The sequence below is a fragment of the Protobothrops mucrosquamatus genome, unplaced genomic scaffold, assembly GCF_001527695.2.
Source record: "Protobothrops mucrosquamatus isolate PMUCROS unplaced genomic scaffold, P.Mucros_1.0 scaffold1377, whole genome shotgun sequence".
In the NCBI taxonomy this organism is placed as follows: domain Eukaryota; kingdom Metazoa; phylum Chordata; class Lepidosauria; order Squamata; family Viperidae; genus Protobothrops; species Protobothrops mucrosquamatus.
In genome coordinates this window covers 417,079-436,851 of record NW_015387566.1, presented here as the reverse complement: position 1 = coordinate 436,851, position 19,773 = coordinate 417,079, and the positions used below count along the sequence as shown (strand labels likewise).

The 19,773-nt window shown below is 46.1% G+C and overlaps 1 protein-coding gene across 1 annotated transcript in view; it reads left to right on the top strand.

The window, feature by feature from the left end:
• The window catches only part of ATIC (5-aminoimidazole-4-carboxamide ribonucleotide formyltransferase/IMP cyclohydrolase), a 67,198-nt gene that overhangs the window by 20,049 nt on the left and 27,376 nt on the right, over positions 1-19,773 (top strand). Inside the window, exons 6-7 of the mRNA XM_015821654.1 lie at positions 18,292-18,443; positions 18,559-18,715. Of these exons, the coding sequence (XP_015677140.1) occupies positions 18,292-18,443; positions 18,559-18,715 (309 nt within the window). The remainder of the gene's footprint in view (positions 1-18,291; positions 18,444-18,558; positions 18,716-19,773) is intronic.

Here is a 19,773-nt window from a genome sequence, read left to right as displayed (position 1 = left end):
ATTCAGAGTCAAGAGAGATAGTCAGTGGGTTATATGTCAGTCCTATTATTGCACCTTGCTCTTTCCCTGGTGAAATGGATAGGAGTGAACAAAAATGAAGTTAAAAAGTGCTAACGTTTCTTCCATACTTGACAACATTTTGACATATTCAGTTCCTCTCCTTATTAACTTCTCCTGCCTACTTATTATTATTCTTGGAATTCACTTTGTTAATATCCAGGATACCTGTTTACACTCAGTTTTCCTTGAAATGAAGAACTAAGCATTACATGATATTCTTCTTCCTGGTACTTTCCTAATGGTCAGTAAGAAGTGAAGGGTAGCTAAACCTCTTGTGCCTTCTTCCATCTTATGAAAGAAAAAGTTATCATCAACTTTCCTAAAAGAACCACATACAGTGAGGGAAAAACTTATTTGATGCCCAGCTGAATTTGTATATTCTCCCACTGACAAAGAAATGATTAGTCTATAATTTTAATGGTAGGTTTGTTTTAACAGTGAGAGATAGAATAACAACAAAAAAATCCAGGAAAATCATTTCAAAAAAGTTATAAATTGATTTCAATTTTACTGAGTGAAATAAGAATTTGATCCTCTATCAGTCAGCAAGATTTCTGGCTCCCAGGCGTCTTTTATACAGGTAACTAGCTGAGATTAGGAACACTCTCTTAAAGAGAGTGCTCCTAATCTCAGCTTGTTACCTGTATAAAAGACACTTGTCAACAGAAGCAAGCAATCAATCTATCAGATTCCAAACTCTCCATCATGGCCAATACCAAAGAGCTGTCCAAGGATGTCAGGGACAAGATTGTAGACCTACACAAGAGTGGAATGGGCTACAAGGCTATCGCCAAGCAGCTTCACACAAAAAGAAACTATAGTCCAACACACCAAAAAAACTACTGCAAAAGACAAATTAGAAACAAAAATTAAAATAAGCAAGAAAATGGAAAGAGAACACCTATCCGACCCCGACAGATTATATCCCAGAGTTCTGAAGGAGCTGGCAGATGTTATCTCAGAACCATTGCACCACATCTTTCAAAAATCCTGGAGCGTCGGGAAAGTATCTGAGGATTGGAAAAGGTCAGATGCGGTTCCCATCTTCAAGAAAGGGGAAAAAACGGACCCAGGAAACTACAACCCAATCAGTTTAACATCAATACCTCGGAAGATCCTAGAAAAGATAATAAAAAACAGATCTGCTAGAAGCAAACAAAGTTATAACTAGTAGCCAGCATGGGTTTGTTAAAACAGATCATGCCAAACCAATCTTATTTCATTCTTCGACAAAGTGACTAAACTAATAGACTAGCGAAATACTGTGGATGTAATATACTTAGACTTCAGTAAGGCATTTGATAAAGTAGACCACAACCTACTCCTTGGTAAGCTAGAAAAAGGTGGAATATAGACAACATCACCACCAGATGGATTTGTAGGTGGCTGGCAAACCGTACTCAACGAGTAGTCCTCAATGGCATTATATCCACATGGAAAGAAGTAAGCAGTGGGGTACCACAAGGTTCCGTCTTAGGCCTAATACTCTTCAATATCTTCATCAATGACTTAGATGAGGGAATTGTAGAACTCATCAAATTTGCAGATGACACCAAACTGGCAGGAGTATCCCAACACCCCAGAAGACAAACTCAGGATCCAAAAAGATCTTGACAAACTTGAACAATGGGCCCTATCCAACAAAATGAGTTTCAATGTGGAGAAAAGCAAAGTTTTACATTTAGGTAGCAAAAATCAAAGATACAAGTACAGATTGGGCAAGACCTGGCTTAAAAAGAGTAACTGTGAGAGGGACCTTGGAGTCCTAGTGGACAATTACTTAACCATGAACCAGCAATGTGCAGCAGCAGCCAAAAAAGCTAATGTCAACGCTGCTAATATTGAATATTCTTGCTTTGACAAAATATGCAGAACTGTCTGGTACTTTTAGAGTTAATTCAGATGAGAATGAGGGAGGAGAGAAAAGCCCACGAAAGGGAACGGAAGTGAATCTTTGCCCTCCAGGTTAATTGGAAGATGTGAATCATGACCCCAAAATAGGGGAGGGGAAATGCCTGGAATGTTATGTGCAAAGGAAGGGAAATTCAGATATTGGCATTCACCATGCCGTGCTGACACTCCTTTACACTAATAAAGGCTTATTAGGTTAAACCATGCCTGAAAGTTCTTTGAAGTGTTTCATTAGTCAGACACATGACATCATGCCAAGATCCACAAATTTTTTAAACCAATTAAGACGTCCCGGGCCTCAATCACTATTCCTAAACTAAATGTGATAGACTGACAAAGATCCGGGGAGATCTCATTATGAAAGGAGAAAGATGGCTTGAGGCCAGCACCTCAGCAGCAGCAGCTTCCCCAGGGAGTGGAGCGGCAGCCGGCCAGCCGGGGGAGAAAGAACTCTGGCAGATCTCCCAGCTGGGAGCAAAGACTTCAAAAGCAGAATGGAGAGATAACGAAGTTTTGGGTGAGTCACTGGAAAGATTTCAAAACTCAGAGGTGAAAAGCAGAAATCAATTCCTGGAGGGAGGGAAATCCAGTCTGAGGCATCTGCAGCAATGGGTAGATTGGGTTCCCCAGCAGATGGATGGTCAGCGATCTCTGAGCTTGCCACAGCTAATAGAGGCCTTGCAACAGCTTGGGATGGTGCAGAAGCCAGGAGACCGACCACAGCAGGGAGATTGGCCACAGCCCCCGAACGTGCAACCCCTGGGCATAAATCTGCAGCCAGGATGGGGCCAGTAGCAACAGCCACAGTGGGGGCCCCAACAGCCTATGATTGCACCACTTTTCAGAGCAACCTTCTATGGGGACCCAGAGAAGCTGGTTTTTTTCCTCAACCAAGTGCGTTCTCATTTGAATTGCTGGGCCTATCTCTACCCGGACTCGGGGGCCATAGTCGATGTGATTGCGTCCAGCTAGAGGGAGAAGCATCCGAACGGCTGAACAATTTATATAATGAGCAAGCCCCCGAATTGGAGGACCCCCACCTCTTCCTCCTAGGGCTGAGGGAAAGATCTGAGGACCCATCTATTGGTCTTAAAGCAAGAGAACAGATCCACAAAATAAAACAAGCCGGCAGACCTGCCCTGGAGTACGTGCGGGAATTTCGCAAGATAGCAGGTCGAATAGAGGGGTGGCCTGAATAATCCGTAATCCATCACTTCATTGAGGGATTAGACCAGTGGTTCTCAACCTGTGGGTCGGGACCCCATTTGGGGTCGATAGACCATTTCACGGGGGTCGCCAAGCAAGGCTGTCTGCCATTTTTTGGGGGAAAAGGCCGCCCACGGAATGGAGGGAACCCGACCCGGTCGACCACCAGCCGGACGAGGCAGAGACGGCGAACGGTCGATGCGGAGCCGGCCGCGTCCCCCGCCTTGGTGCGTACACGCCGCGAGGGCCCGTCCCTTTCAGGAGCTGAATGCTGGCCAACCCATCAGGAGCTGAATGCTGGCCAATAGTCCTCGATTTATGACCGGTTTAGTCCTCGACTTACGACTGGTTTAGTCCTCGACTTACAACCGGTTTAGTCCTCGACTTACGACCGGTTGGGGTCGCGGCATTAAAAAGGTTGAGAACCACTGGATTAGACGATCACCTCTCTCAGGCCTGCATCTATCGAGCCGTACATGATCAGCTGCAAGAATGGTACCAGGCAGCAGTGAAGCTAGACGTTCAGCTCGCCCGCTATAAGAAGCCTCCCCCACCTGAATCTGAGCAGCCGCCAGAGCAACCCGGACAGCAATCACCCCCACGAAAACCTCCAACTACTGCGATGGCTGAGAGACCCAGACCACTTGCAGGCCCGTCAAATAAGTGTTTTCGGTGTGGACAAGAGGAATATCGAGCGGCAACCTTTCCAGTCCCCTACCCCCGACTGCAGAGCAGACCGGAACCAGCAATGAGAAGGAAACCTGCCCAGCGGCTAACGAGAGAAAAATCCAACCGGGTCACACAAGAACCTGTTACCCAGATTACACCCCACACACAGGAGGACGTTGGGACTCTGGGTGGACCCGCCCCTGCTCTACCCTCCTTTGACAGCGACGAAGGAGAGAACGACCCGATGGTGAGTCGACAAATCCCGCCTTTTTCACTGGCTGCCAAACTTATAATCCCTAAGTCGGGGGCACAAATGGACTTAAACGTGCTAATTGATTCTGGATGCACCCGTTGCATTATTAGTCTGCTGTTTGCCATGAAAATGGGCATACGGGCAAAACAGCTTTCCAAACCTATGAGGTTTGAGCAAGCCGATGGCTCCCTGATGGGAGGGACTCTTGTCACACAAGTAACTGAGCCCTTACGCCTAAAAATAGGTGCGCACTGGGAGTTTATTTGCTTCCTAGTGGCTCCAAAAATGACTGAGACTGTGATCCTAGGGCTAGCCTGGTTGGACAAATGGAAGCCATTTATCTGGTGGGGGAAAGGAATGAGAACTGTGAGACTACCTATAGGGCCTAAACCTCCTGCTGATTCAACCGATGTTGCAGGACATCTTAGGCCACCCAATGAGCAAGCGCACATGGCTGCCTCACCTCCGCCGAGCGAACCACTCATCCCCAGTGAATACTGGGACCTGGCGGAGGCATTTAGTGAAAAAGAATGCGATGCCCTGCCCCCTCACAGACCCAATGACTGCTCCATCGAACTGGTGCCAGGAGCCAAACTCCCACGCCCGAGAATGTATGCTATGTCTCCCCTCGAAATGGAGGAGATGCAGCGATACGTGAACAAAAACCTAGCGAGGGGGTTCATCAAACGGGCCAAATCTACCGTGGGAGCCCCTGTGTTGTTCAAAGAGAAAAAAGATGGATCTCTTTGTCTCTGCATATAAGGGTCTCAATGCTGTGAGTGTGGAAAATAAATATCCCCTCCCCCTCCTAAAGGACTTATTAACCCATCTGGCTAAGGGGAGTGTCTTCACTAAATTAGACCTGAGAGAGGCATATTACTGGGTGAGAATAAAAGAGGGAGACGAGTGGAAAACTGCTTTCAACTGTCCTATGGGGAGCTATCAGTTCAAAGTCATGCCATTTGGACTACAGGGCCCCCAGCCGTATTTATGCAGTTGATTAATGAGGTCCTACACGATCACTTGTACAAAGGGGTTTTGGTGTATCTTGATGATATCCTGATATACAGCACAAATATGACTGATCACATAAAGCTGGTGAGAGAAGTGTTAAAGAAACTATTGAATGCCAAGCTTTATGCCAAATTGTCGAAATGTGAATTTCACCAGACCCGATTAGATTATCTTGGCTACAGAATTTCCATTGAGGGCATTGAAATGGATCCAGCCAAGGTGAAAGCTATAATCGAATGGCAGCCCCCAAAGACTCTGGGTTTTGCCAACTTTTATCATCAATTCATCCCCTCTTTTGCCGAGATTGCCCTACCCCTTACAGAACTACTCAAAACAGGCAAAGGAGGAGGGAAGCCATGACCGGGCCAACCACTAGCATGGACGATGAGCTGTCAAACAGCTTTTGAGAATTTAAAGAGACTATTTGCTGCTGAACCGGTCCTAAAGCACCCCTGCCCAGGGGAGCCCTTTGTGATTCAAGCCGATGCCAGCGATGTGGCAGTTGGAGCTGTGTTACTACAAAAGAACAAAAGTGGGGTCCTGCAACCCTGCGCCTACACCTCTAAGAAATTTACTGAAAGTGAGCGGAGATGGGCAATCTGGGAGAAAGAGGCCTTCGCGATTAGGTGGGCGCTATTAAACTGGCGACGCTATCTAGAAGGGAGCAAGGTGCCATTTGAAGTATGGACAGATTACAAAAATCTAGAAGCACTGAAAACTCCCCGCAAATTGTCCCCAAAGCAAGTGCGGTGGGCACAGTACTTTAACCGCTTCAACTTCACTCTAAAGTACATACCAGGAGGAAAAAACTTCCTAGCTGATGCACTATCCCGGTTACCCCAATACAAAAGCGAATGGGAGGTTAATGAGGCAATTATCCCCAATCCACAAACTACCACTCAATTTACGCCTCGCAAGGTCCCCAATCCTGATGACCCTGGGGTAAAGAAAATAAAACAAGAGCTCCTCACCGATCAATGGTGCAAAGATAATCAAACCTCCCTAATGTGCAGGGATGGCCTGGCTTACAAAGGGGGGAAACTATATTTGCCCGAAGCCCTCCGTCTTAATCCTCTCAAACACAGCCATGATGTAAAACAGACTGGACACTTTGGATATTTGAAAACCCTACACCTCACCCGGGTGGCCGGAGCTGAAAAGGGATGTGGAAAACTATGTAAAAAGTTGTACTGTATGTGCAACAATGAAAAGAATCCCAGGGGAAACCCCTGGGTTACTGCAACCCGTGGCAGACCCTTCTCAACCATTGGAAGAAATAGCTATGGACTTTATAGTAGACCTACCTGAAAGTAGAGGAAATACTGTCATCTGGACTGTGATAGACCTCATTTCATCGCCTGCAAAGGACTCCCATCTGCCCAACAACTGACCAAATTTTTCCTGAAACATATCTACCCGCTGCATGGCACCCCTAAGCGAATAATTTTGGTCGGGGGTGCAATTCACAGCGAAGTTTTGGAGGAGTTTTCTTAAATTAATTGGATCATCTCAAGGTTTATCATCTGCTTTTCATCCTGCCACCAATGGGGCTGCAGAATCCGCTAACAAAATGGTGGAGCAATATCTTAGATGCTACATTTCTTACCAACAGGCAAACTGGACTGACCTCCTCCCTTTTGCGGAGGTGGCGTACAATAATTCTGTGCACAGCAGCACTGGCTACACGCCTTTCAGAGTGGCCACAGGAAGAGAGTTCAGCCCAATACCTGAATACCCTGAGGTGCCCTCCGCTTCCCAGACACTTGACCAATGGGTGGGGGGGTGGGAAGAAGTTTGGAGAAACACAAAAACTGCTTTAAAAAAGACTTTTGAAACCTATAAAAAGCAGGTTGATAGGAAGAGGGCTCTCCAAAGTTGTAAGGTTCAACCCCTTTTCCAAATAAACAGTTGATTTATAAATGCGGAGTTTAACGGGTCGTTCTTTAACCCTGGTTTTAAGAACCCCGGAAAGGGGTATCATTCCTAGTAGTTAGGCCAGTGGCATCTTGATTTTGAGGGATCTGAAAATCCCTCTTAAGTGGGTCAGAAGGTAACGTCGAACAACTTTCCTTATTGGGGCTCCACTTTAAGACCTCCCCCGAAGAAGGCACCTGGGCCCCTCGTAGTTGCGGGACAGACCCACTATGAAGTGAAACGTATTCTTGACTCTAGAATTTTTAAAGGGAAATTGCAGTACAATGGAAGGGATACCCGTTGTCTGAAGCCACCTGGGTGAAATCCAGTGAGGTGAAAGCTGACAGGCTCGTCAAAAGGTTTCATGCGAAATACCCCAACAAACCGAAAACTAGTCATTAACATATGCTTTTGTTTACATTACAGAATCTGTCCTTTTTGTAAGGGAGGCCGGATGTCAACGCTGCTAATATTGAATATTCTTGCTTTGATAAAATATGCAGAACTGTCTGGTACTTTTAGAGTTAATTCAGATGAGAATGAGGGAGGAGAGAAAAGCCTGCGAAAGGGAACGGAAGTGAATCTTTGCCCTCCAAGTTAATTGGAAGATGTGAATCATGATCCCAAAATAGGGGAGGGGAAATGCCTGGAATGTTATGTGCAAAGGAAGGGAAATTCAGATCTTGGCATTCACCATGCCGTGCTGACACTCCTTAACACTCCTGGGTTGTATAAACAGAGCCGTAGAATTAAGATCACGCGAGGTATTAGTACCGCTTTATAAAACCGTAGTAAGACCACAATTGGAATACTGTAGCCAATTTTGACTACCATACCACAAAAAAAGATGTTGAGAGTTTGGAAAAAATTCAGAGAAGAGCAACTAAGATGATCAAAGGCCTGGAGACTAAAACATATGAAGAATGGCTGCAGGACTTGGGTTTGGCTAGTCTAAAGAAAAAAAGAAATAGGAGAGACATGATAGCAGTATTCCAGTACTTGAGAGGCTGCCACAAAGAAGAGGGGTCATGTTATTGACCAAAGCACCAGAGGGGCAGGACAAGAAACAATGGTTGGAAACTGATCAAAGAGAGAAGTAACCTGGAATTAAGGAGAAACTTCCTGACAGTGAGGACAATTAACCAGTGGAACAGCTTGCTTTCAGAAATTGTGGGTGCTCCATCACTGGAGATTTTTAAAAAGAGACTAGACAGTCACTTGTCTGAGATTGTATAGGTTCTCCTGCTTGAGCAGGGGGCTGGATTAGAAGACCTTCAAGGTCCCTTCCAGATCTATTCTATTCTGTTCTATTCTAACTGCTCGGCCCTCTCCTCCCAACGCTTGTCCCTCGACTTGCTGGGTCTCACGTCCCCTCACCTTCCTTGCCTTGTCGGGCCTCCCTTCTCCTCTCCTCGCCCAGCCCTCGCCTTGCTGGGCCTATTCTATTCTATTCTATTCTATTCTATTCTATTCTATTCTATTCTATTCTATTCTATTCTATTCTATTCTATTCTATTCTATTCTATTGTGACAACAGTTGGTGCAATTATTTGCAAATGGAAGAAACACAAAATAACTATCAATCTCACTTGGTCTGGGTTCTTGGGTGAGAACCTCCTTCCCTCAGCCAGGCCATTGAAAATGGGTCATGGATGGGTATTCCAGTATGGCAATGACCCAAAACACACGGCCAAGGCAACAAAGGAATGGCTCAAGAAGAAGCATATTAAGGCCCTGGAGTGGCCTAGCCAGTCTCCAGACCTTAATCCCATAGAAAATCTGTGGAGGAAGCTGAAGGTTCGAGCTGCCAAACATCAGTCTCGAAACCTTAATGACTTGGAGAGGATCTGCAAAGAGGAGTGGGACAAAATCTCTCCTGAGATATGTGCAAACCTGGTGGCCAACTACAAGAAACGTCTGACCTCTGTGATTGCCAACAAGGGTTTTGCCACCAAGTACTGTCATGTTTTGCGAAGGGGTCAAATGCTTGCTTCACTCATTAAAATGCAGATCAATTTATAACTTTTTTGAAATGCATTTTTCTGGATTTTTTTGTTGTTTTTCTGTCTCTCACTGTTAAAATAAACTTACCATTAAAATTATAAACTGATCATTTCTTTGTCAGTGGGCAAATGTACAAAATCAGCAAGGGATCAAATAATTTTTTCCCTCACTGTATTGCAGTTTGTCTTCCAAAGTATGTTATGGAAATTAGAATCATTACTATTTTGTATCTTTTTCAAATATATGCTGATAGTAAAGTATTGCAACAACAATATGAACTCCAGTGGTGCAAAATATTGTTTATATCTCAATTTTGGTTTACACTTTTAATCCTTTGCTTGGGTATCAGAGAGAATTGTTTTCTTCTTTCTTTGATCTGGTAAATCCTCCCTCATCAGTTGAAAGAGTCATTCCTTTGACTTTTTCAGTAACTTCTACAAGCTTGCACATGCTACAAATGTATGCCAAATTGTTTCATGCAGGAACAGATCTGTGCCACAAGCACTGTAGGCATGACGACAGATTCCCATATCTTCACAGTTGTTAGTTCAGGTTCCACTAGTAGAAGGATTTTGTTTGTTCTTGTTCCCTTATCAGGTTAGCCAAGTGCATGCAGTTAAATTAGAGGAAGATACCTTCAGGAATTTTCTTACCAGTTTGCTTTGACAAACTGCAGTTAGTGCACCCTTGTTTGCTTGGTAAGTTATTGTAGTATGGAGATATATTGAATAAAGAAATAAATATATGCATTACTGTGATTTGCATTTAATAGCATTAAAATGCCTGTGAAGAGTTTTGATTGAGGCAGATTACTTGATATCAAATGTCATGAATCACTGTTTTCATTGGATCAGATTTTGTGAGATTGATTTGATTTTAAAGGGGTACTTTTTGAAATAGTTGCTTACATTGACAGAATTGGCTTTGTCTGAAGTCTTCTTTCCAAAGTCTGAGTTTTCTGAGACTAAGTATTCATTTGTATGTTTCCTGTATAATAACGCAGTTTACACAGGTCCCATAATAACATGGTTCAGATATCAATGAGTGATATTTGTGTTCCAACAGTATTCTTTCCTCTCTTCATTTTCCTCTTATTGACATGTTTAGGCCTCAGTTCCACTGAGATAGTCAGCTTGTGATTGGTATATGTGCATAGACTACAAGTGGAAGTTAATGGGCAGGTAATTTTCCCTCCCTCCCTCCATTATATGTGCACATTTTTTGCAAATCAGAAATTTAATGAAAGAACATTTAAGCATGATTTTATAGTATTGCACAAACATTGATGGACATTTTAGTGAGAGGCAGGAGAAAACTTTTAACACATTTTTTCTTCCTTAGAGAAAGGAGGCAGTCACAACTTTCCTTCCTTGTGCTTCAGTTTGACAGAAAGGGATTCAAACACATCTTTATAGTTCTTTGTCCTGTTTCCTCGACTCACCCATGGATCAATTGGCCCTGTCAGGCTTGTATTCTTTTTCAATCTTCTATAAAATGCCCGGTCCTCACAGACCAGATGGTATGTCTCTAATGGCTTGACACAGTTCCAGTGTCGTAGCTTAGCTGTTGGCTTTCTTTCTCTTTTGTCACTCTTCCTGGGACATCTATGACGACCATAGCTGCATCTTAGTCAGGATGCTCTGGCGTTGGCATGGTTTGCTTTTGAAATGTTGCTCGCTCTTATGAGAGGAAGGCAGAATTCCTTGATACCCATGAAAGTATAATTCAGACAAAATGATTCTTCTGGAAACCATGAAACAAATATTTATGGTAGACTTTTTACAAAAGTTATTAGCATTATTTTGAGAAGACAATTCAGAAATGGTTGCAGATATATTTGTGTGGGTTCTACTAGTAATGCAGTCTTTTGAATTACCGAGAGGCTGACTGCAGTACAGGTAGTCCTAGCTTTGTGTTTGAGGACTATTCAAAGTTACAACAGTCTCAAGAGAGGTTGCTTTATGGTCTGTAAAACACTTCTGGCCATCTTAAAATGTCATACCAGCCACTCCACAATCACATAGCCACATTTTTGGTGTTTGATAACCTGTTTGCACTTATGACTGATTGCCAAGTGCCCCATGATCATGTAATTACCATTTACAAACTTCTCTGCTGGCTTCCCTAGAAAATGAATGAGGAAACTGGCAGAGAAGGTTGCAAGACACTGCTACCTGCCAAGAGAATGGGCGTTGTCTTACCTGAACGCCATTTCTCAGCATGTAGATGTGGCCTCCACCGATGGGTTATCGAAGCCTTCCTGCTCAGTTTAGACTAAGACCAAACTTTGGCCACGCCTCCCTGGGGTGGTCCTTCCCCAGTTTGTTGATTGACGAGGCGAAGCAAACATGGTCTGACACAACACTCCTCCTGAAAAAATACAGCCTAGACCCACGTACAAGGGCGGGTGTGGAGGCTACATCTACATGCTGAGAAATGGCGTTCAGGTAAGACAACGCCCATTCTACAGCATGTGAGATGTAGCCTCCACCGATGGGACATACCCAAGCCCCAATGTCCCCCAATGGGAGGGAAGTCTAGGCCTGTGAGTCATGAGCCGACACCACCCACTGCAAGACCCTCCTACCAAAGGCTGCATCAGCCGCCGCAAACTGATCAAGTTTGTAATGCCTTATAAAGGAAGAGGGAGAAGACCAGGTGGCTGCCCGACAAATCTCTTCCACTGAAGCCTGGGCAGAATAAGCCGCAGACGTGGCTGCACTACGCGTGGAATGAGCTGTGATGTTCGCTGGAACCGGAAGAGACTGAGACTTGTATGCATAAGAGATGCATGCCCTGATCCATCTTCCAGTGGTTGAAGATGATACCTTCAGACCCCTGGAAGAAGGATGGAAAGACACAAACAGAGCCTCAGTCCTGCAAAAAGGCTCTGTGCGGTTCACATAGTGATGCATGGCCCTCCGCACGTCCAATGTGTGCCACAGCCTTTCCAGTCGATGAGATGGTCGAGGACAAAAATTTGGAAGAACCAGGTCCTGAGATCTGTGAAACCAAGTATTGACTTTCGGAATGAAGGACGGATCCAACTTAAGGACCACCCTGTCATCCAGAAATTTACAGAGGTCCCCTCTGACTGAGAGCGCAGCCAGTTCAGAAATACGCCTTGCCGATGTAATGGCAACCAAAAAGGCAACTTTAAGAGAAAGAAAGTGTAAAGAGCAAGACCTAATAGGTTCAAAGGGCGGCCCCGTGAGAACCTGCAACACCTTTGGTAAGTCCCGCGTGGGGTATCTATGTACCACGGGAGGAGCAGTGTGAACAGCTCCCTTAAGGAATGCCCTGACTGTCGGGTGATGTGACAGTTGCGCATGATTCTCACAAGTGAGAATCGAGGACAAGGCAGCAAGTTGTCTACGTATGGTGTTATAGGCCAAGCCCTTGTTCAGGCCCTCTAAGAGAAAATCCAAGATGATTGGAATGGAGACCTTCAACGGATCTAAACTCCGGGAGGCGCACCATGCGCAGAAATGTCTCCATGTGGCATCATAAATTCTGTTAGTTGAAGGACGTCTGGAGGCTTGAATTACCGCTATGACGTCCGGGGAATATGACTGCCTGGCTAAACTCTCCCGCTCAAGTGCCAAGCGGCTAACTGAAGCCACTGCGGATCCGGGTGTTGTAGCTGACCCTGACTGAGAGAGACTAGATCCGGTGGGATCTTCCATGGCGGAGAGACCGACAGATCCACGAGGTCTGCAAACCAAGGTCTCCTTGACCAGTGAGGGACCAACAGGATTAACTCCGCCTGTTCCAAAAGAAGTTTCCTGATGATGGCCGGAATCAGAGGAAGAGGGGGGAATGCATACAGGAGCCCCTTGGGCCAAGGACTGCGGAGCGCATCTGTTCCCTCCGCCCCCCGTGATGGAAACCTTGTGAAAAATCTGGGCAGTTGAGCGTTTGCCGACGAGGCAAACAAGTCCACCTGAGGTTGACCGAACCTCTCCACTACTCTCCTGAAGAGGGCTGGATCCAGGCGCCACTCTGAGTGGTCTATCAATACCCTGCTCAAAGAATCGGCCTGACGATTCGCCTCTCCGGAAATGTGTTCTGCACAAATGGATGCCAGATTGAGTTCTGCCCACAGGCCCAGGGATAGAGCTTCCTACATGAGGGTCCAAGACCTGGTCCCCCCCTGCCTGTTGACATGAGCTTTGGTTGCGACATTGTCCGTCATTACCAGGACGTGTCTTCCCGCCATTATGTGGGCAAATTGGCAGAGAGCCAGGTGTACAGCCCCAAGCTCTAACCAATTTATATTGTGAGCGAGATCGGATTGAGACCACTGTCCCTGTGCCATGTGAGTCTGTATGTGCGCGCCCCAGCCGAACAAGCTGGCGTCCGTGGTCAGGACGAGTCTGTGAGGCTCCTTGAACAGTGATCCCCTGTGTATGGCTGCCGACACCCACCAGTGGAGAGACATTAGAGTGTGATGAGGAACTCTCACTTTCCGTACGGAGGCACTCATGTTCTTCCTCTGGAAAAGTAGGAGGAACCACTGGAGATGTCTGGAGTGAAGTTGCGCCCAAGGCACTATGCCCAGATACGATATCATTTTTCCCAACAGCTGAGACAGCTGAACCAGTGGAACCACCTTGTTTCTCTGAATCTTGTGAACTAGAGATTTGATGCTGCCTTTGCGTTCTTGGGATAGATATACCTTGCACAGGTTTGAATCTATCACCGCGCCTAAGTGTAGAATCCGAGTGGTCGGAGTGGTGTGACTCTTTTTGAAGTTCACGGAGAAGCCGTGCCTCTGAAGAGTCTGAATTGTGATCTGCAGATCTATCTGTGCCGACCGGAATGACCTGGACTGGATAATGATGTCATCCAGGTAGCACTGTACTCTTACCGGTATCAGCCTGAGATGGGCTGCTAATACCGCCAGTAGCTTTGTGAAAACACGAGGGGCCGAAGATAGACCAAAGGGTAGGGCCCTGTACTGATAATGCCTGTGTGCATGGCAAAAAACGGAGGAACCTGTGGTGATGGGGCCTGATTGGGACATGAAGATAAGCCTCTGTCAGATCTATGGAAGAGAGATACTCTCCCTTCCTGATACTGGCCAGGATGGATCTGAGGGACTGCATTTTGAACCTCCTGTAGGCTATGAAATGGTTCAACCCCTTCAGATCCAAGATCGCTCTCCAACCTCCCGATGTTTTGGGAACCACAAAGAGGACGGAGTAAAACCCCTTTCCCCTTTGTTCCCGAGGAACCGGCTCTATGGCCTTTATATCCAACAGATGGGAAATGGCTGTAGGGACTAGCCCAGCCCTGTTTGCGTGTTTTGAGATTGGACACTGGATGAATCTGTCTGGGGGAATGGAATGGAATTCTAGGGCTAGCCCTAGTTTTATAGTCTCCTTTACCCAGGAATCACTGGTGGTGGCCTCCCAAACGTCGCTGAAGAGACTCAAGCGACCACCTATGGGAGGGTCCGTAATGGCGTCACTTTGACCTCCTGAATGAACGTCCCCCAGCTCCCCTGAAGGGACGCTTGCTCTGATATTGCCCCCTGATTCCTGTGCTCTGGCGGCCCTGTTGTCGATCCTGTTTGGGGGAAAAGGATCGGGAACCTCTGGGCCAATCCCAGGACTGCCCTGATCAAAAGGGCTGCCGCCAATCCCAGGTAGTTCCAGTCCGAAAAGACTGTCTGCGGAATTCTTGCTGGGGTCTCCTATCTGCCTTTTTGGAGGGGTGAGCCAATGTTTTCCTTTTGTCCTTACCCTCAACCAGGTGCGGTTCTAAAACTGCCCCAAAAAGCTGATTACCCTTATATGTGTCTGTAGCCAGACACCATCTTGATTTGAGATCTGCCCTCCACTGCTTGAGCCACAAGAATCTGCGAGACGCTACCGTGGCAGCAATAGACTTGGCAGAGTACTTGACCGAGTAGAGGGATGCATCTGACATATACTCCGCAGCCGCTACCAGTTTACCCAGATTCTGTTGTGCACGCACCTGATCTGGGGGAATTAAAGCCTGTAACTCACGGAGCCACATGATGGAGGTCCTTGCGAAAAAGGATGAGGAGGTCGCCGCCTTAATAGCCCAGGACGAGGCCTGATGAGCTCTGCGGAGAGAAAATTCGAATCTTTTATCCTCCGCCTTGAGGTTTTCCGCCATGTCACCCGGAACTGTAGACGTGGAGAATAAAGATGTCAATGGGGCATCTACCGTAGGAACCTCAAGGAGGGAAGAAAAATTAGGGGAAACATTAAACAGTTTCTTTTCCGTGCTGCTGGGTTGAGTGAAAGTGGACAGTGAAGCCCACTGTTTCTCCACCGTGGTGCGGAACACTGCAGGGCAAGGAATTTGCTTTTCCTCAACAACCTTTATCGTAAATAAGGGATTTGACTCTTGTGGGGTAGATGTAGATAGTTCAGGTTCCTGTTCTGCGACCAAATTGGCCGTGCTACAGGCCTTTGCTAAAAGTGATAGAAAAAGAGAAGGATCAAAGAGGCCAGACGCTGGAGTCGGATCAGAAGCCACCTCTTCATCTTCTGACATAGGTAGGTCAGGTGTGTCTAAGTCAACAGACTCGGCCTCTCCAAGCTGAGAAGAGGCCTCAGAAATACCAGAGCTTGCAGACTGGAGACCTCCAGTGCGATCTGCTGGCAAGGTTGGAGGAGAGAGGGATGGGGCCTGTGAAGGTCCCTGACCCATGGAGGACGCCATAAATTGGGTGAAGGCCTGTTGCATAAAGGAGTTGAACTGTTGCGCCCAGAAATTTTGCTCTGTAGAGGCAACCCCAGAAGTAGAAGCCTCAGCAGACTGTGGGGTAATTGAGGTAGCCGGGACTGAATGGCCAGAAGGAAAAAGAGGAGAACCGGGAAGGGAAGAAGGGAGACCAGCCTGTTCAGTTCCCCCTTGAGGAGACCAAGCCCTAGGGGCTTGATAAGAAGGTACCGGTGGAGGCTCAAAAGGTGAACTGCCCAGAGAAGCAGGGGGAACCACTTCAGTTTCACTGGACCTGAGCCTTTGTGCTCTGGAGAATTCTTTCTCCAATGCCTGATGTCTCCTCGAGGCCTCTCGCTCAGCAGCCTTGGAGGGTTCTGCAGATAGATGCTTGGTTTTGGCTTTTTTCTTTCCCCCCGCGCCCATATCAGAAGATCTGCGTTTGGATTGTGCGGGGGGGGGGCAATAGAACCCTGCGAAGTCTGAGGAGAATCACCATCTGCCATTGTGTGCCGGACCTTCCAGATAGGAGAAGCCCTGCAATGGGGGTAAACACGCAGATCAAGTTGTCCGGGAGGGAAATTTCCCGCGCCCTAAGACAACCACAATGGCAAATAGCCGGACAGATTTGTAAAACTGCCTGTTCAGGCCCTGCAGGCACAGCGCCGCGAGCTAATAAGAACAGGTGAAACAAATTCTCCCAATAAGTGTTTCAGGAATAAAGTTATTGAATAATACAAATTAGATGAGAAAAAATAGGACCTTTTCTTCTAAATGCAGTCCTTAAAAGGATCAGGAAAAATTGTAGAACACCCCCTTGAAAGCCCAACACAGCAGGCTGTAAATTGTTTTTGCAGGCCCAATCTCCGCCGGTGTGAAGTCCCCACCAAAATGGCGACCACACCTAGCACGAAAACTAAATGGCGGTCACAGGCCTCGTGGCCGCCAAAATGGCGACGCTGGAGTAAAGGGAAGCGATATTTAAGGTCCTGCAAGGTTGTCAAGGGCTCCCACGGGTCTCTGCCACCCAGTCTTCACTCCCTTCGTGAATAAGGCAAACAAACTTGCGATTTGTTGAACGGGCAAACAGCCCTCCGCTCTCCTCCGGAGCCTCGTGGCCACGAGGAGAAGAGATTCCTTTCGCCCAACCTTCCGGCTCGACGAACTGCTCGTTCCTGTTCTCAGGAAATCCCCCTCTCCGTGCCAAACAACCGAGCCAAGAACAAACTCTCAAGCGATGAGGGAAATCCCAGCACCGCGCCAAACTTCCGAGCCGAAGAAAAAGCCTCTGAGCGCTCAGGGAAACCCCCTCACAGTGCCAAACGGCCGAGCTGAGCCAAAAACTCCCTAACTTTCAGGGAACCTCCTTCACAGCGCCAAGCAAAAAAGGCTCCCAAACGCTCAGGGGAATCCCCTTCGCAGCGTCCAAAGGCGGAGTGAAACGGAGGCCAAACGGCGAAGGTGAGGCTCCCAGGGAAGCGCGTCCCTGCCGGGAGTCCCCTAAAGGGCTGAAATAAAACAAACCAAAAACCTTCTGCAGTCTTTCTAATAAGAGTAAAGAAAAATATAACAAATGAAATTTGCCAACTAACTTTCCCAATCTAACTAGCTTGATTCAAATTAATCTATTTGAGGAGCTATGCGAAGTTGTGTCCTTACTGAGCCGAGACTAAGAACAAACTGGGGAAGGACCGCCCCAGGGAGGCGTGGCCAAAGTTTGGTCTTAGTCTAAACTGAGCAGGAAGGCTTCGATAACCCATCGGTGGAGGCTACATCTCACATGCTGTAGAACTGCTCGACCCCTCTGTTGAGCTGCAGAAAAGGGGCTTGAATCCTGAAAATCTGAGTCCCTTTTCTGCAGCACAGCGAAGGCATTCTCTCCCACACACACACAGGAGAGTTCAGCCCCTCTGAAGCTTTCTAGCCATCTTTCCAGTGAACGCTGTTCTCAAGACTACAAAGATTTGTAGACTTCAGAAAGATGACATTCTCTAGCTTTCTAGCCCATGGAAAGACTAGAAAGCTAGTGAACACCACCATTCTGAAGACTAGGAGGATTTCTAGCCTTTAGAATGATCGTGTTTGCTAATTTTCTAGACTACCTAGGCTTAGAACACTAGCAAATGTGATCATTCTCCTGACAGTTTGGAAGGTACCCTATCCAAAACACATATTCATAAAAGAAGCCTTCCAAGATTGTGAGAATGGGGCTTGCCTGCAGAAAAAGGCAAAGGTAAGTGGACCTAGCATATTGGGGTGGGGAGAGGACCCAGCCCTCCCAAACATGGTAGAGCAGGCGGAGGGCTCTCTCCCTGGAGCTCAGCTTAGCAACCTGTGCAATTGGTTAATACTGCAACTGGGACAGCCGGGATTGCAGTTGTTGAGTGAAGCGGTCACGTGTCACTTAACTGCTTCCCATAATGTCTGAGATTCTGATCCAGTCATGGTCGGAAGTTGAGGACTATCTGTACTTGAGCTATAAATTATAGATGTGAAAGGTAGTGAGTTCTATATAATAAATGCTGAATATGATGTTTTCTGTGCTTCCATTTTTATCACAGGAGGTGTTGCTTTACTGAGAGCTGCAGCAAAGAATCATGCCCGGGTGACAGTTGTTTGTGATCCTGAAGATTATACTAATATAGCAAAAGAAATGAAAAGCTTCTCTGATAATGATACCAGTTTGGAAACTCGGCGTCAGTTGGCTTTAAAGGTAAGGTGTACTTATGACCACCTATATAATGTGCCTGTTACATGGAGAATTTTCATATTTTCATAGTTTTTAAACTACTTTCATGACAGCTGCATCTCTCTCACACTTTTTGTAGGCCTTTACTCACACTGCTCAATACGATACAGCAATTTCTGACTACTTTAGGAAAGAGTACAGCAAAGGAGTATCTCAACTTCCACTGAGATATGGCATGAATCCCCATCAGGTTCCTGCTCAACTCTATACTTCAAGGCCTCAACTTCCTCTCGCAGGTAGGAGGCACTCAAAATCCACTCTGAAGGCACTCCAGCAGGATCATTAATAAATAGCAAGATTGTTCAAAAATATTATGTTGCTGTAGTCATAACAATAATTTTATCAGTTAGGTCAGACCCATTATTTTCATTTTCCTAATAGCTTAAGCTTAAAACTGCCTATGTTTTTGAGTTTATATCTCCAGCACCTGATGAGTAAGTGCTATATTGATGATCTGGCTAAAGTTTTGTTATGTGAAGAACAGAACAAATGCCCAGAGAACCCCCATTTTCAAAAGGGCAGGGGAAAGAAGAATTCCAGGAGCTAAAGGCCAGTCTGACCTCAGTAACCAGAAGGATTTTAGAGCAGATCATAAAGAGCTCAGCCTGTAAGCACCTTCAAAACAATGTGATTATGAAAGCAAAGCATCTGATAGAATTCTCCATGATATTCTGATGAGCAAGCTAGTGAAATGTGTGCTAGATTGCAGATGTATACATAGCCGAGTAGAAAATTGTATTCAAGAAATGCTTGTTTGTCAAGCTAATGTGAAATATTAAATGCAGAGCCATAAAGTTCAGTCTTGGATTCTGTGCCCTTTGACAATTATTAACAACATGGATGAGGTCATCGAGAGAAGTTTATCAGATTTGCAGATGATCCAAAATTAATTGGGATAACTAGTGCCCTGAAAGAAAAAATGAAATTCAAGTAATCTTGAGAAATTAGAAAAATGAAGTAAGAAAATGAGATTTAAGAGAGGCAAATGCAGAGGTTTTCACATAGGAAACAGAAATCAGATGCACTGGCATAGGATAGGCTACCTGAAGGCAGGACAAAAAGCAATGGACAGAAACTAATCAAGGAGAGAAGCAGCCTAGAACGAAGGAGAAATTTCCTGACAGAACAATTCAGTAGTGGAACAACTTGCCTCCAGAAATGATGGAAGCTCTAACACTGGAGGTTTTTAAAAAGCGATTGGACAACAATTGATCTAAAATGGTATAGGGTTTCCTGCTTGAACAGGGGTTGGACTGGAAGACCTCCAAGGTCCCTTCCAATTCTGTTATTTTGT